At 41.7% G+C, this 13,926-nt stretch overlaps 1 protein-coding gene across 1 annotated transcript in view; it reads right to left on the bottom strand.

Moving 5' to 3' along the window:
• The window catches only part of LOC118858588 (calcium-binding mitochondrial carrier protein SCaMC-1-like), a 46,517-nt gene extending 32,793 nt beyond the window's left edge, over nt 1–13,724 (bottom strand). Inside the window, exon 1 of the mRNA XM_036769160.1 lies at nt 13,245–13,724. Within this exon, the coding sequence (XP_036625055.1) occupies nt 13,245–13,427 (183 nt within the window). The 5' untranslated portion in view covers nt 13,428–13,724. The remainder of the gene's footprint in view (nt 1–13,244) is intronic.
• Between the last annotated feature and the right edge of the window lie 202 nt (nt 13,725–13,926).

The raw sequence follows: 13,926 nt of genomic DNA, 5'->3' as shown, positions 1-13,926 counted from the left end.
GCACCTTGCTAGGCAAATCCAAGCTATTCCCCCATTTCTTTCTTCCTGATCACCTTCTTAACTAGACAAAATTGTCTGTACAAAGTCACTTTTAAAGCTATCATCACACACAGGATCAGAAACAAAACCTATCTGAAACAGCTTAGAGTGACAAAACAAGAATGACCGAGACATATATGCTCTTTTTAATAAGCGTTTTTTAAAAGTTAATAAACTTTATAAGAAGACAAACAAAAAGCGTTTATAAATGGAGGTTCAGCTCTTTCCAATTTCCGCAATCGGGAAGGTCAAAAGATATTTACTAGTTTTGTGACCTGGGTAAGTCGCTTAATCTCTATCTGCCTCAGTTTCTTCATCTCTAAAATGTTATAATTTTAGCACCTACCTCCCAGGACAATCATTTGGGTCTCTAAAGAGATAATATTTGTAATGGCCGTGCACATTTTAAAAAGCAAAACTATTATTGTTAAACATGTGCTGACCCTGAGGAAATAAAGCTAAAAACATAACAAAACCGTTCCTATCCACAAGGAGCTTACCTTCATGGGAAGGAGGATTTTAGAGCTGGAACAGACCTGAGATACAAATTCCTTTTCAAAAGGTGAAACTGAGGCTTAGAGAGTTAAAGGGACTTTCTTGAGGTCCCAAGGTAGTAAGTAACAGAGTCAAGCCTAATTCTGACCAGTGACCATAAAGTCTCAACTTTCTGATTTCGCATTCCTGTCTCTGAACTTTGACCTGCTCCTACCAGATCCCTATCATATAGTATCTGGACAGAAAGAGCTCCCATGTCCTCCCCTGACAGCTTCACCAACAAGGGTCTGACCACTGACAAGTTCATAAACAGTCCAAGGAATAATGGTATTATGAGTAATAGTACAATGAATGGATTTACTGAAAACAAATTAGGTAGAACTTAATAACCCATTAGTAACATTTAATAAAAGTAACTACAACTCTTTTACATATATAACTATTTCTTTTGCAAGGTTTCTTTAATACAAACCATTTAACTAATCTACTGTTGTGACTTAACTTCATAAAATATACATATGAAAAAGTCCTATAGGGATAGCGGACAACAAATGATTTAATTATATTCAATAAATAATTTACTTCAGTAAAGAGATAACTTACTAAATCGGAGGATCAGCAAAGCCTTGACACATGGGGGCAGCAGCCACTAGGGCCCAGCCTGCACGAAGGACATGAATCAAAGGGTACACCTTTACTAAATGCTTCCCTGGTTATTACTGGGATAATTCAGAGGCAATATGGATGATGGATAGAGCACTGGAGCCAGGAAATCCCTCCAACACCGGAGCAAAACACCTAACCTCTCCGTGCCCTAGGCCACTCTCTATACTATTTCAGTCAGTCGATAAGCATTTATGAAATGCCTACTATGTGTCAGGCACTGTGCTAAGCACTGGGGATACAAAGGAAGGCAAAAGACAGTTTCTGCCCTCAAGGAGCTGACAATCTAACGAGGGAGAGAGAAAGTAAATATGTACAAACAAGCTATATTTAAGATAAATGGGAAAGAATTAACAGAGGGAAGGCACTGGAATCAAGAGGTATCAGGAAAGGCTTCCTGCAGAAGGGAGGATTTTAGTTGAAACTTGAAAGAAGCAAGGAGGAGGGGATGAGGAGGGAAAACATTCCAGGCATGAGGAACAGTCAGAGAAAAATGCCCCAAACCGAGAGCTGGAATATCTTGTTCCTAAAACAGCATGAGGCCAGTGTCACTGGATCAAAGAATACATGTCAGAGAGTAAAACATAATAAGACTAGAAATGTTGGGAGAAGGGGGAGGGAGAGTAGGGCACTAGGTTATGAAGGGCTTTGAATGCCAAACAGAGGACTTTGTATTTGATCCTAGAGGGAGCCACAGAATTTAAGAGGGGTGACATGTTAGGACTGTACCTTGGGTAAATCTCTTTTGACAGTTGAATGGAAGATGGATTGAAGCTGGAGAGACCTGAGGCAGGCAGACCCACCAGCAGGTTATTGCAATAGTCCAGGTGTGAGGTGATAATGCACTAGAATGGTAGCAGTATCTTTGGATATTCTCTTTGGAGAGAATGGGATGTATTAGAGAGATGCTGAAAAGGTGAAATTAACAGGTCCTGGCAACAGGTTATAGGGAGGTGGGGGGACGGGGAATAAGTGAATTGAAAATGACACCTAGATTGACCCTGAGAGACTGGGAAGAAATTACTGTCTTCAACAGGAAGTTTCAGAGAAGGCACTATTCTACATAGGTAAAGGGAATTTCTGAATCTGGGAGTTACCTGTGTTGGTGCAACTACTAATCCATTTCCTGTCCCAGTGGCGCTGCTCCAAATTCCCTGCATTATTGCCAATGCAGATGAACCAAATCTTAGACTCCAGGCGGTATTGCTCTTATCCCAGATTAACCAGATTCCATCCCTATTGGGTGTTTGGTCCTCAGTCTTCCTCTTATGTGAATTTGTGTGCTTCGGCCAGGGGTCAGATCACTTAGTGGCCCAGAACAATGTTGGATCAGTGTCCCTCTGGGAATCGTGATCCACAGAATCTTAGAATTTTAAGAGCTGAAAGGGGACCTCAGCAGCCACCTGATCTAACTAACCCATACCCAAAAGAAATCTTCACAACAACATGCCTAACAGTCATCTAGCCTTGGTTTAAAGACCTCCCTCCAAGCCAGGGGAACCCCACACTTATCTAGCCAGTCCATTCCACTTTTGTGTTCACTCTAGATACAAAGACAAAGATACACATACACACCCACACACACACAAACACACACGAGCTTTAATTGTATAGTGACAAGAACAATGTATTTGGAATCATTAGATCAGAAGTCATTTGCATTCAATTGCATTCAATAATAATAATAAAGCTACATATATACTGCTTCAAGAACCCCTGATCTAATCCAATCCTTTTGTTTTACTGCTAAGGAAATTGGGGGCCAGAGGGGATAAATTACTTTCCCAAGGTCACATGGTTAGTAAGTCTCAGCCAAGATTAGCTAAGTGGTACAGTGACTTGAAGGGAGGCTGTGACCCTGGAAAAGTCACTCAACCTCCCTCAGCCTCAGTTTCTCCATCTGTATGAATTTTTCTAAGGTGGTGAAGATTTGTGGAAATTTTTTCATTGTGTCATACCAAGATACTGTAAATATGTCAAAGTAATACAACATCAATCCACAGAAGAGCTTATGTGATTGAGTGATCCAAAAAGTTCTATTTTTAGTTTGTCACAGTAGCTCTTAAAAGTCCAAAAGCTTGGCAAAAAGTTGGAAATTGAGGGGATGCCCATCAGTTGTTGATGGCTGAACAAGTTGTGATATGTTACTATGATGGAAGATAAGAAATGACAAGCAGGATGATTTCAGAAAAACCTGGACTTACATGAACTGATGCAAAGTTAAGTGAGCAGAACCAGGGGAACACTGTACACAGCAACAGCAACACTGTGCAATGATCAACTGTGAATGACTTAGCTATACTCAGCAATAAATGATTTAGGACATTTCTGAAGAACTCATGATGAAAAATGCTATCCACCTCCAAAGAAAGAACTCATGTAGTTTGAATGAAGATTAAAACATACTTTTTTCCACTTACTTTATTTTCCTGGGGGGTTTTTTTGGTCTGTATTTTCTTTCATAACATGAATAATATGGAAATATGGTTTTGTATAACTGCGTATGTATTTCCTATATGAAGTTGCTTATCATGTTAAGGGGGGAGAAGGGAGGGATGAAGGGAGAGCAAAAATTTGGAACTTAAAATGGGCAGCTAGGTAGCACAGTGAATAGAGAGCACCAGCCTCGGAGTCAGGAGGACCTGAGCTCAAACACGACCTCAGACATTACTGGCTGTACAAGGCTACTTGGACAAGCTACTTAACCCTGATTGTCTCCAAAACACAACTATGAAAAAAAATTTTAATGAATGTTTAAAAAATTTGCGTGTAATTGAGAAAAATAAAATATTTGAAAAAAAATTAAGTCCAAAAGTGGACTTTCCAAGAGAAATAATACCTACACTCCCCCCACCAATGGGTTGAGATCAAATGAAAAAAATACGTAAATCTCATTGCAAACCTTAATGAAAAATCTAGATTTTATAGGTAGAACTATATATTTTACTTCTTTTCTTATTTAAAAAGTCTTTAAAATGTAAAGAATATTGATTTAAAAAAAAAAGCTGTAGACAACATCATGAAATAGAAATACTTGTGTGTTCTATTTTAAGATTCCAAAAAAATTATTTTGGAGTCAATTGACATACTTGGTCCTTCTAGTGTTAAGCTGGGAGCCATGAACTTTTTAAATATACATTTTGATAACTGTATTTCATTATAATTGGTTTCATTTATAATCCTGTTTTGTTTAAAAATTAATTATTCTGAGAAGGGGTCCACAGCTTCACCAGACTGCCAAGAGGGTCCATGGTAGAAAAAAGGTTAAGGAAAATAATTTCTCAGGTGCCTTCTAGCTCTAAATTTTAATTCAATAATAATTCAATTAATTAATTAATTCAAGAGTCAAATGAATGAATAGTACAAATCATAAAATTAATACAAATTAAAACAACTTTAAGGTTTAATCTCATGTCCCTCGCAGTGGCAAAGGTGATAAAAGATGCAAAGTCAATATTAGCCAGACTATGGGAAGCCAAGCATATTATACAACGCTGGTGGAACAGTGAATTAGTCCAGTCATTCTGGGAAACAATTATTTGAGAAATTTCCCTAAAGCATGCAAACCCTTTGGTCCAGCAACGTTACTGAGAACCGTATGCCAAGAGACCCTGGGCAAATCACAACCTCCCTGGGCCTTATTTTCCTCAAAATGATGCAGTTGGACTCAACCTCTGAGGTTACTTCAGGCTCCAGCTATCTGATGTGATGAAATAAGCAGAAGAAAGAGTCACTATACATAGTGACAATACTGTAAATGTAAATATGGCTAAAGAGAATGCTGGTTAACTGTAAGGACCAATTTCAGAGAAGACGCTGAGCAGCACAGGTGGAAAATAAGGTTTATACAATCAGAACTGATTGCTGTCAGGGGGTTTTACTTCATCATTTTTCTTGGCTAGAAGGTAGGATTCAGCAGGGGCAGGGTAGTAAAGTAGGGAATAACTGTGGTGTGAAAACAAAAGGCATCAATAAAACTTTTAAGTAAATAAATCCTCTTATGGGTTGAGGAGGAAGTGGCATGGGGAAAGGCAAACTCTAAAAAGATAAAGACTATTTTTCTTCAAGAAGTTCAGAAATAAAATGGAGAGATTTATAACGGGGGACTAAAGGGATAGAGAAGTTAAAACACTGTAGGTAAAGGAAAAGAGCCAGTCAACATGGAAAGAAAAAAATGAAGATGCGTGAGAGAGAGAGAGAGAGAGAGGAGATAACTGGGAGAACAAAGTTTTCAAGAGGATGGCAGGGCACATGGAAAGACAATTCTCTTTCTCTGAGGTAGGAGGGAAGGAGTAAACAATGAGTGAGATTACAGAGGTCTGAGGCATAGAAGAGTGTGAATGGCAAGGACAGGGTGGGGATGACCAAGGCTGAGAAACAAAGCAGGATATAAAGAGACTGAGGGATTCTAGCATGGCCTTTTAAGAATCGCTGAAATAGTTGACCATTTGTCCCAGACCGTATAGGAAGGCAAGCGAAGACTAAATGGGGGTGACGAAGCTTTCTTGAAGAGGACTGTGACATCATGAAGGTGATGCCATGACTTGCAAATAAATTGGATTTAAGTGAGGCAGGGCAGCGCAAAGTCACCAGCCTCACCTTCTCCTCCAGAACCATCTGGGTCCAGTGGCCAAGATGACTGGAGATTGCCTCCTGGGGAAAGGGACAAATAGGAGAGTAAGGAAGAATTAACGGCTGAAAGGTCACAATGAGGGCATTTGATAGGAATTAAGGGAGAGGGAGGTGGAATGACATGTTGTAGATAATTACAGAGTTAAATCTCAAGGTTTTCAAGGTTCTAGATATGACACAGCTCTAAGTGATGCTGAGGTCCGAAGTAGAGCACAAATACAATGGAGATATCATTCAAGGCTCTCCATGTTCTGATCTTAACCTTCTTTTCCATCTGCTCCAAGCTAGCAGCAATGCAAGTAGGTTCAAATGATAAGCACGGTCAGTTGTAGCAAAAGAATTTGGCAGTTAAGAGAGAATTGACTACCTTGGGGAAAATAGTTTCAGTCAAGTGCTGAAGCCAGAAGCTATAAGGAATTAGAGGAGGTCCATATAAAGACTTCTTTCTAGGAGTTTGGTAGGGAGAGGGAAAAATAGCATGATATGGCATTGTCAAATGATTTTTTTAAAGATTCATTAGAAATAAGCATATTGTGGGCAGTAGGGAAAGAGGTTAGGAGATACTGAAGAAGAGAAAGAAATCAGTAATGTTTAATAGGGCAAATTCTTAGAAGAAATGAATGGGGAATGAAGGGGGATAGGTAGAGAACCTTGGGAAAGAAAAAAGCCATATCTTGCTCAGACTTAGGAATAAAGTTGGGTATAAATACAGAAAGCATTTTAGGTGGGGAGGAAAAGTGGCCCATTATAGATGGGCCATACAGTCTCAATTAAGGAGAGAAAAACAGAGAGATGGAGAGACTGGAAGCTGGAGTGAGGGTAAGAATAGTTAGAAGTAGTAATAGAGAGGAAGAAATAGAACAGGAGATTATGTTCAGAGAGGGGAATTTCAGGAGTTCAAAATTATGGATGTAGCACAGTTATGAACTGTCCAGGTTGCTTGAAGAGATCAAAATCCACGAAGTTCCCAAGTATGAAGGTGGAGGTTGGGGAAGCCTGGGACTAAACTCCTTGAAAAAGGAGGGAAAGTGAAGTACAGGTTAAAAGATCACAGCAACAAGGACCTGGATCAGATGGTAGAAATGATGAAGTGAACCTCAAAGGAGGCAAATTTACTGAGTGATGGCGGCAGCAAAAAGATCCACAAGTCACAGTGTGGAACAAGGACATTTCCATTCTTCCTCCTCAGTCCCACATGCTGGGGGGGTGGGGGGGGGGACAGAGATCAGTGAAAAAGCAGAGCTAGGGATAATGACCAGGGAAACACAAAGGTCTTCCAGAGAGGAGAAGAATTCCCTAGATGCAAAAAAAAAAATTTGAAGCCAAAATTTATCCATCACAAAACATTTATTAGGGATTCATTGCGTGTCAGGTACTAAGCTAGATGCTGGGGATACTAAGGAAAATTGAAAATAGTACCTACCCTCAAAGATCTTAGTCTAATGTAACTCATCTCCTGGGACTTGGGACTTTTTTTATTCTCCCCCCCCCACTCCCCAAAAAACAAACAACCTTTTCCGGTTCCTTTTATGTGCTGTCTTTGCCAATTAGATTGTAAGGTCCTCTAGGGCAGGGACTGTTTTTGTTTGTATTATATATTCCACAGTGCCTGACATACAGTAAGTGCTTAATAAATGCTCTATCTCTAATGGAGGAAGACAACCCGTACGTAAGTAGATATGTAGAAGATACATACAGAGCGGACATAAGGCAATCTTAGAGGAGAGGGCATTAGCAACTGGAAGGGGAAGAAAAGGCCTCGTATACAAGGTAGGGTTCGAGTTAAGTCTTAAAGGAAGCTATTGATTCTAAGAGATGGAAATGAAGATAGATAGCATTTAGACACTGGGAGATAGCAACTGCAAAAGCTCAGAGCGTGAGAACGAAGGGAAGTTTGGCAATAATTTGAGAGTGAAGGGGGGATTCAGAGGATGAAGGAAAAGAGGGGAAAGGAGAAAAGAGACTGCCATGCCCTGATCTCATTGTGCCTTTTCCAACAAACCAGTCCTCATGCCCAGGATTCGCTCCTTCCCCACCCCCATCTCCACCTGTTGACATCATTCCCTTCCCTTAAAGCCCAGAATGCCCTATGGCACCTCCTCCATAAAACTTCCCCTGAGGAATCTAAGTGATCTGAGTCCCTTCTCATATATCCTGACACTCATTTTGACCTCTCCTATTTAGTGATCATATTCCTCATTTCTATTATAGTTACACACACACCCCCTAGGATTAGAAGGCAGTTCCTCACCTCTGTGTTCTCCAGCAACTGGCAAAGGACTTTGTTCATAATAAGACACAATAAATGGTGTTTGGATTTACTGAATAAGGTCAGAGAAAGTGTGGTACTGGTAGCCAACTCCCACATCTGAAAGCAGTAACTGATGATTCAGAGAGCCCCCAATGCATATTTTAAAATGTTCCAAAGGTATTGAGTATTTCCAGTCATGAACACACACATACATAACACACACATACACACACTGAGCAGTTGCCCAAAAGTAGTAGCAAGCCCTTTAGGGAAGCTACCCCCAAGTCCTGTGGTGTAATAGTAATAACTCATGTTTACAAAGCAATTTAAAGTTTCCAAAGCGCTTCACATAATGTTCTGGCCAGACCTATGATTTCACTGGGGTCTGGAAGTGTGGAAATTCCTTTCACCAAGTAAGAACAGAAAGTCATCTACAACTTGAGATCTTAGTAAGTAGCTTGGAGCTCTGAGGGGTTATGGTTAGGTTGCAAAATCTTGAAGGTTTGCAAAGAGCTTTCCATACTGTTACCTCATCTGAGCTTCACAACAAACCTGTGAGGAGAATACCCCTTATAGGTATTATTATGCTAGATAAAGAAACTGGAGCTCAGGGAAGTTAAGCAATGTGTCAATGCTAATAAAATGTCAGAGACAATCAATTAGTCAATAAATATTTATTAAGCACCTACTGTGTGCAAGGCACTGTTCTAAGCACTGATAATACAAAGAAAGGCAAAAGATTATCCCTCCTCTCAAGGAACTGAGTCTAACAGGAGTGGCAACATGCTAATGCCTATTTACACACTAGATACAAACAGGATAAATAGGAGATAATCAGCAGAGAGAAGGCACCAGAATGAATGAAGAAAGATTGGGAAAGGCTTCTTCTAGAAGATAAAATTTTGGTTGAGATTTGAAGGAAGTAGGGAAGCGAAGATGAAGAGGCAGAACATTCCAGGTATGGGGGATAGCCAGTGAAAATGCCTGGAGTTTGGTGCATGTTGTTTAAGAAACAGCAAGAAGGCCAGCGTCACCGGATCAAAGAGTTCATGGAGAGGGTATAAATCATAGGAAGACCAGAAAGGTAGGATTTGAGCATAGTGCATCCTGATTCCAAGTCCAACACTCAACTCCAATTGCCTTTAAAAAAAAAGGTGAATAGAGTGACTTGCCCAGGGTCACACAGCCAGTGTCTGAGGCCAGATATGAATTCAGGTCCTCCTAACTCCAGGGCAGGTGAGCTATCCACTGTACCACCTAGCTGCCCCCAGATTACATATCTAATGGAAATGGGAAGTAGAACGGAAATAAAAATAGAATGAAAATCATAAGAGAGAAAATCCTGATTGTCTCGACTATGCAGCCACGTGAGCTTGGGTAATCAGTAAATTTTTCAGGGCTTCAGAGATCATAGATTTAGAGCTGGAAGGGACTGCCAAGGTAGAGTCCAACCCCCTCATTTTACACTTGAGGAAACTGAAGCCCAGAGAGGGAAAGCAACCTGACTAATCACACTACTGTAGTAAGTAACGGAGGTGATATTTGAACCCAGGTCTTCCTGCCTTTAAATCCAAAACTTTATCACATTTAGCAGTGCACTGTTTATGGTTAGACTGGATGATTTCCAAGATCCCTTCCAACTCCAAAAATAATATTTATCATTCTTGACTCCTCACTCTCCCTCACCACCTATATCTATTCATTGCCAAATCTACCTCCACACTCCCATTCATCTCTATCCCTTTTTCTCCATTCTCATAGCCAATACCCTACTTTGGGTCCTCATCACTTCTCACCAGGACTCTTTTAACAACTTCCTAACTGAGCTCTATTCCTCAAGTCTCTCCCCTCTCCAATCCATCATCCACATAGCTACTGAAGGGATTTTCCTTAAACACAAGCCGGATCCCATGATTCCCCTGCTCATAAACCTCAGCTGCTCCCCATTACCTCTAGCATTCATTAGGTACCAATTCCCCTGCTTGGCATTGAAAGCCCTTTACCAGCTGACTCCAACCTAACTTTCCTGCCTTATTCACACTCTATGAGGACCAGCAAAACTAGCCTTCTTACTATTCCTCACACTGCACCTCCTGACCCCGTTGGTCTTTTGCAATGGCTGTCACCCTTGTGGTGGCAATGCCCTCCTCCTCACTTCCATCTCTTTAAACTCCTAGTTCTCTTCAAAATTCAAGCCTTTCCAGATCCCTCACTAGCCATCCCTTCTTTCCCCCCACCATATATTTATTGTATATCTACACATATGTAGGTACATGTTTGTATATATCTAAATATTAACATATTATTAAATTCATACTAAATAGGGATTTTTTTTTTCATTTTTGTATTCCTGGCTGCTACCACAGTGCCTGGCACATACTTATTGCTTAATAAATGCTTATTGGGGGAGGGGAAGAAGGGGGGGAAGAACAAAGTAAAAAGTACACAACAGAGAACAAAGAAAACTTACAAGGGAGCAAAGAAAAGATGGACAGCTCTCAACACAACGTGTATTTACTATACAGGCCTTCTTGAAGCAGAAATTTTTTGCTACATATTTTGAATCCTCTCATGTTCTGCTGTGCATATGACATACTTTTCTTTTCTTTGTATTTAAGTTCACGTTTCTTCTTTTCTCTATTGTATATTTGAATTTTGGTGTTTGAGTCTAAAATAATAAAAGAAATAAATGCTTTTTGACTGGAGTCTGATTTCTCTTAGCACTGGAAACTGTTTTGAAAAGAACCTCAATGTGTTCCCCAATTATGATGCAGCATGGTCAGGACAGTAGGCTCCCCCCACTCCCTCCCCGCCCCCACACACACAGACAATGGATAATTTTCAAGTTTTTTTTTTTGTTCTGACCTGAGGTTTCATCTGTTTGGGAACTCCCAGTATGGAAGTTCTCTCCATTTATGCAGATCAGCATTGTGGAACATTTTATACCATTTTATATCATTTTTAATTTCAACCTGACCCAGAGCCTGAATTAATGAGTAACTGGAAGAAGATCCAGGACCCGGGCTTCTTTGTTCTCTAAAAGTTTGCTCAGGAAATACCCTTACCTCTGTCAACAAGGCCAGATCAGACTGACCTAAGGAAATTCTTTCCCCTGTTAGCCATTAAGGGATGAGAACCTAATCCCGAGAAGACCACCTCACTTAATATTCTACAGGTATATACTCTAACTGACCTTTGTCAACATTCTTTACGACACTATTCCATTAAGGAAAATCCTCTTCTTCTATCATGGTTAAACATACATGGGGGTCATAAAAGGAAGGTAACACAGGCTTGCTGGGTCTGCTAAAATAAAGTATGTAAGCTTTCTCATTCCTTTGTTCAGAGAGCCAGAACTTGTGCTCTGACTCCTTGTACATACAAGTAAGCTAGCTTAGCTATGCTTTAAGGGAAAATAATAAACAACATGGATTTTTCTTTCACCTAGCTTGTTTGCCTCCTTCAACCAAACTTTCAGGTTTAACAGCATATAAGTATAACTCTTCTATAAGATAAGCTACTTGCCAAAGGTCATACAGTCACATGTATCAGAAGCAGGAATGACACTTGGTTTCCTTACTGCAAGACCATTTCTCTAACCATTATGGCATTGCGCGCACACACACACACACACACACACACACACACACAATAACAAGTATTGTTAAAGTGCTATTTCTTTTTCAAGGCAATTGGGGTTAATTGACTTGCCCAGAGTCACACAACTACTAAGCGTCTGGGGCTACATTTGAACTCAGGTCCTCCTGACTCCAGGGTCAGTGCTCTATCCACTGCGCCACCTAGCAGCCTCGAATGTTTTTTTTAATGTTTTTCTTAATAAAGATCAGAGCATATTTACTATGGGAAGTGGGGTATAGTGGAAGAAAGTTTTGATTTGGAGTCTGAGGATCCAAGTTTGAATTCTGACTTTTCCATTTAATCCCTAAGTGACCCTTTTCTGGCCCTCAACTTCCTCATCCATGACACCAGGGATCTGGACCAGATGACCTGTGTCCCCTTCCACCTCTAAATTTATAAGGCTACGGAGCCTAGGCTAGAGTTTGGAAATGTCTTCAGCCACTATTTCTTTTTAACAGTATTTTGAGGTGTTGTTGGGAGGGGAGTTGTTTGTTTTTTACTCCTTTGGCATATTCAAGCCATTTATGCTGACATGCCAATAAGGATGAAGTGTGCAGTTAAGGTCTAAGCAATGGAAACAAAACTTTCAATCTGGTTTTTAAGACTCTAAATAAAAGCCAAAATAGGAACACGTTGGTAAATTAAAATATAAAATACAGAATTGAAATAAAAAGGAGACACCAAGTTAAAATGCAAGGCACCTGGCCCCCTTACTCATCAAGATTATAACTTTCCCTCTGAAAGAACAAGCCTAGTATAGAGTTTAGGGTGTATTAAGGATGGTGAGTTTCAAAGTACCTTTCCACACTAAAAGGGAGCTGAACTTCTGGACGAAATCAATATGACTCAGAAGGTGAACATTCAGAAATCATGTCCCAGAGAGCCAACTCCTGCTATCAGCGTATGTACTAAAGGTATTAACTTCCAACATTTTAGGCTGTGGAATTCAATCTACGTTAAGCAACAGGAAGTAAAGAGAAGGGTAGGACTGCTTTGTAAGAAAACCCTGCCTCTTAAAAGCTTCTACAACTACCCAGCAAGGAATTCGTTTCTACCCTGGACAATGCGGCACATTATAAAATGTATCCAAATGTAACCAACTAGTCTCAGAGGGATACTGTTTCAAAGAAGTTGGAAAGTCCCGCTTTACATTCCATATTAAGTGTCTACAGAGAAACAAAGGAATTTTCAGAATGTTCATGTGAAGTTCCAGGTCTCAGCTATACCGGTAAAGCATCCCAAACTAGTAAAGCTTCGCTTAGAACGCGAACCTTTATTTGGAAGCCACAAGTTTCCTTTCGCTTCGTGGTTCTTTATCAGGGCCACACACTCTACTCCCAGTTAATCAACCCGCTTCCCTTTCCCAACACAAATCCTAGGAGGGCAGTCCCAGCTTTTGCATCGAGTCCCCTCCGCCCTCTTTCTCTAAACTAGGGCCTCTACCCCCGCCCAGCCCTAGGCCAGTTAGGGCGTGGCTCCACCTCTCCAGCATCGCCTCTCTCTGACCCAAGGTCTGGCAACTCACCTCTTCCGCTTCTTGGCCTAGGGAGATGCCCAGGTTTTTCAGGCCCTCTTGCAGCTCAAGGATGTCCACCGTTCCATCCCCGTTGCGGTCTAACTTCTGGAAGAGGTTTTCATAGCGCTTGTAGGTATCGGTTTCCTGGCAAGCCGCCACGGGCAGCACGAAGCCCCGCACCCAGCGAAGCATGGCACTCCAAGAGCAGGGACAGACTTGGGCAATGGGAAAAACCTCGAATGCCACCACCCCTCCCCTTAGGAGTCAGCGCCTCCCTTCTCCTCCCGGCCGGGCCTCGGACAAAGCACAACGGCGGCGGCAGCTCGGTCTGAGGACCGAGGCGGGATCCGTGACAGTCTTTGCTGCCGCAGAGCCGTAGTCCGGGAGCCTCCGAGAAATCAGCTCCGCGGTACGAGAGCTGGCAGAGACGGCAACCGAGTGAGCTGCCTGCCAAGGGATCCCCGCCCATCAAGTTCCTGGTCACGGGCTGGGAGGGGCCCCACGGCGGCCACGAGCCTTTTGGGCGCCCCCAGGAGGAAAACTCTGCCGCGGAGAGAGCCCGTGGCTGGCATGGATATTTCCTGCAGCTGGCCCGGGCGGGGCAGGCTGGAGCGTGGGGCCCGCGCTGAGCTGGGGATCCTAACGGCCAGAGGGGTGCAGCGCTTCCCGAACCCCGAGTAGCAGCGAGCCT

The sequence above is a fragment of the Trichosurus vulpecula genome, chromosome 7, assembly GCF_011100635.1.
Source record: "Trichosurus vulpecula isolate mTriVul1 chromosome 7, mTriVul1.pri, whole genome shotgun sequence".
NCBI classification, from domain to species: domain Eukaryota; kingdom Metazoa; phylum Chordata; class Mammalia; order Diprotodontia; family Phalangeridae; genus Trichosurus; species Trichosurus vulpecula.
This window is presented reverse-complemented; position numbering and strand designations above follow the sequence as displayed.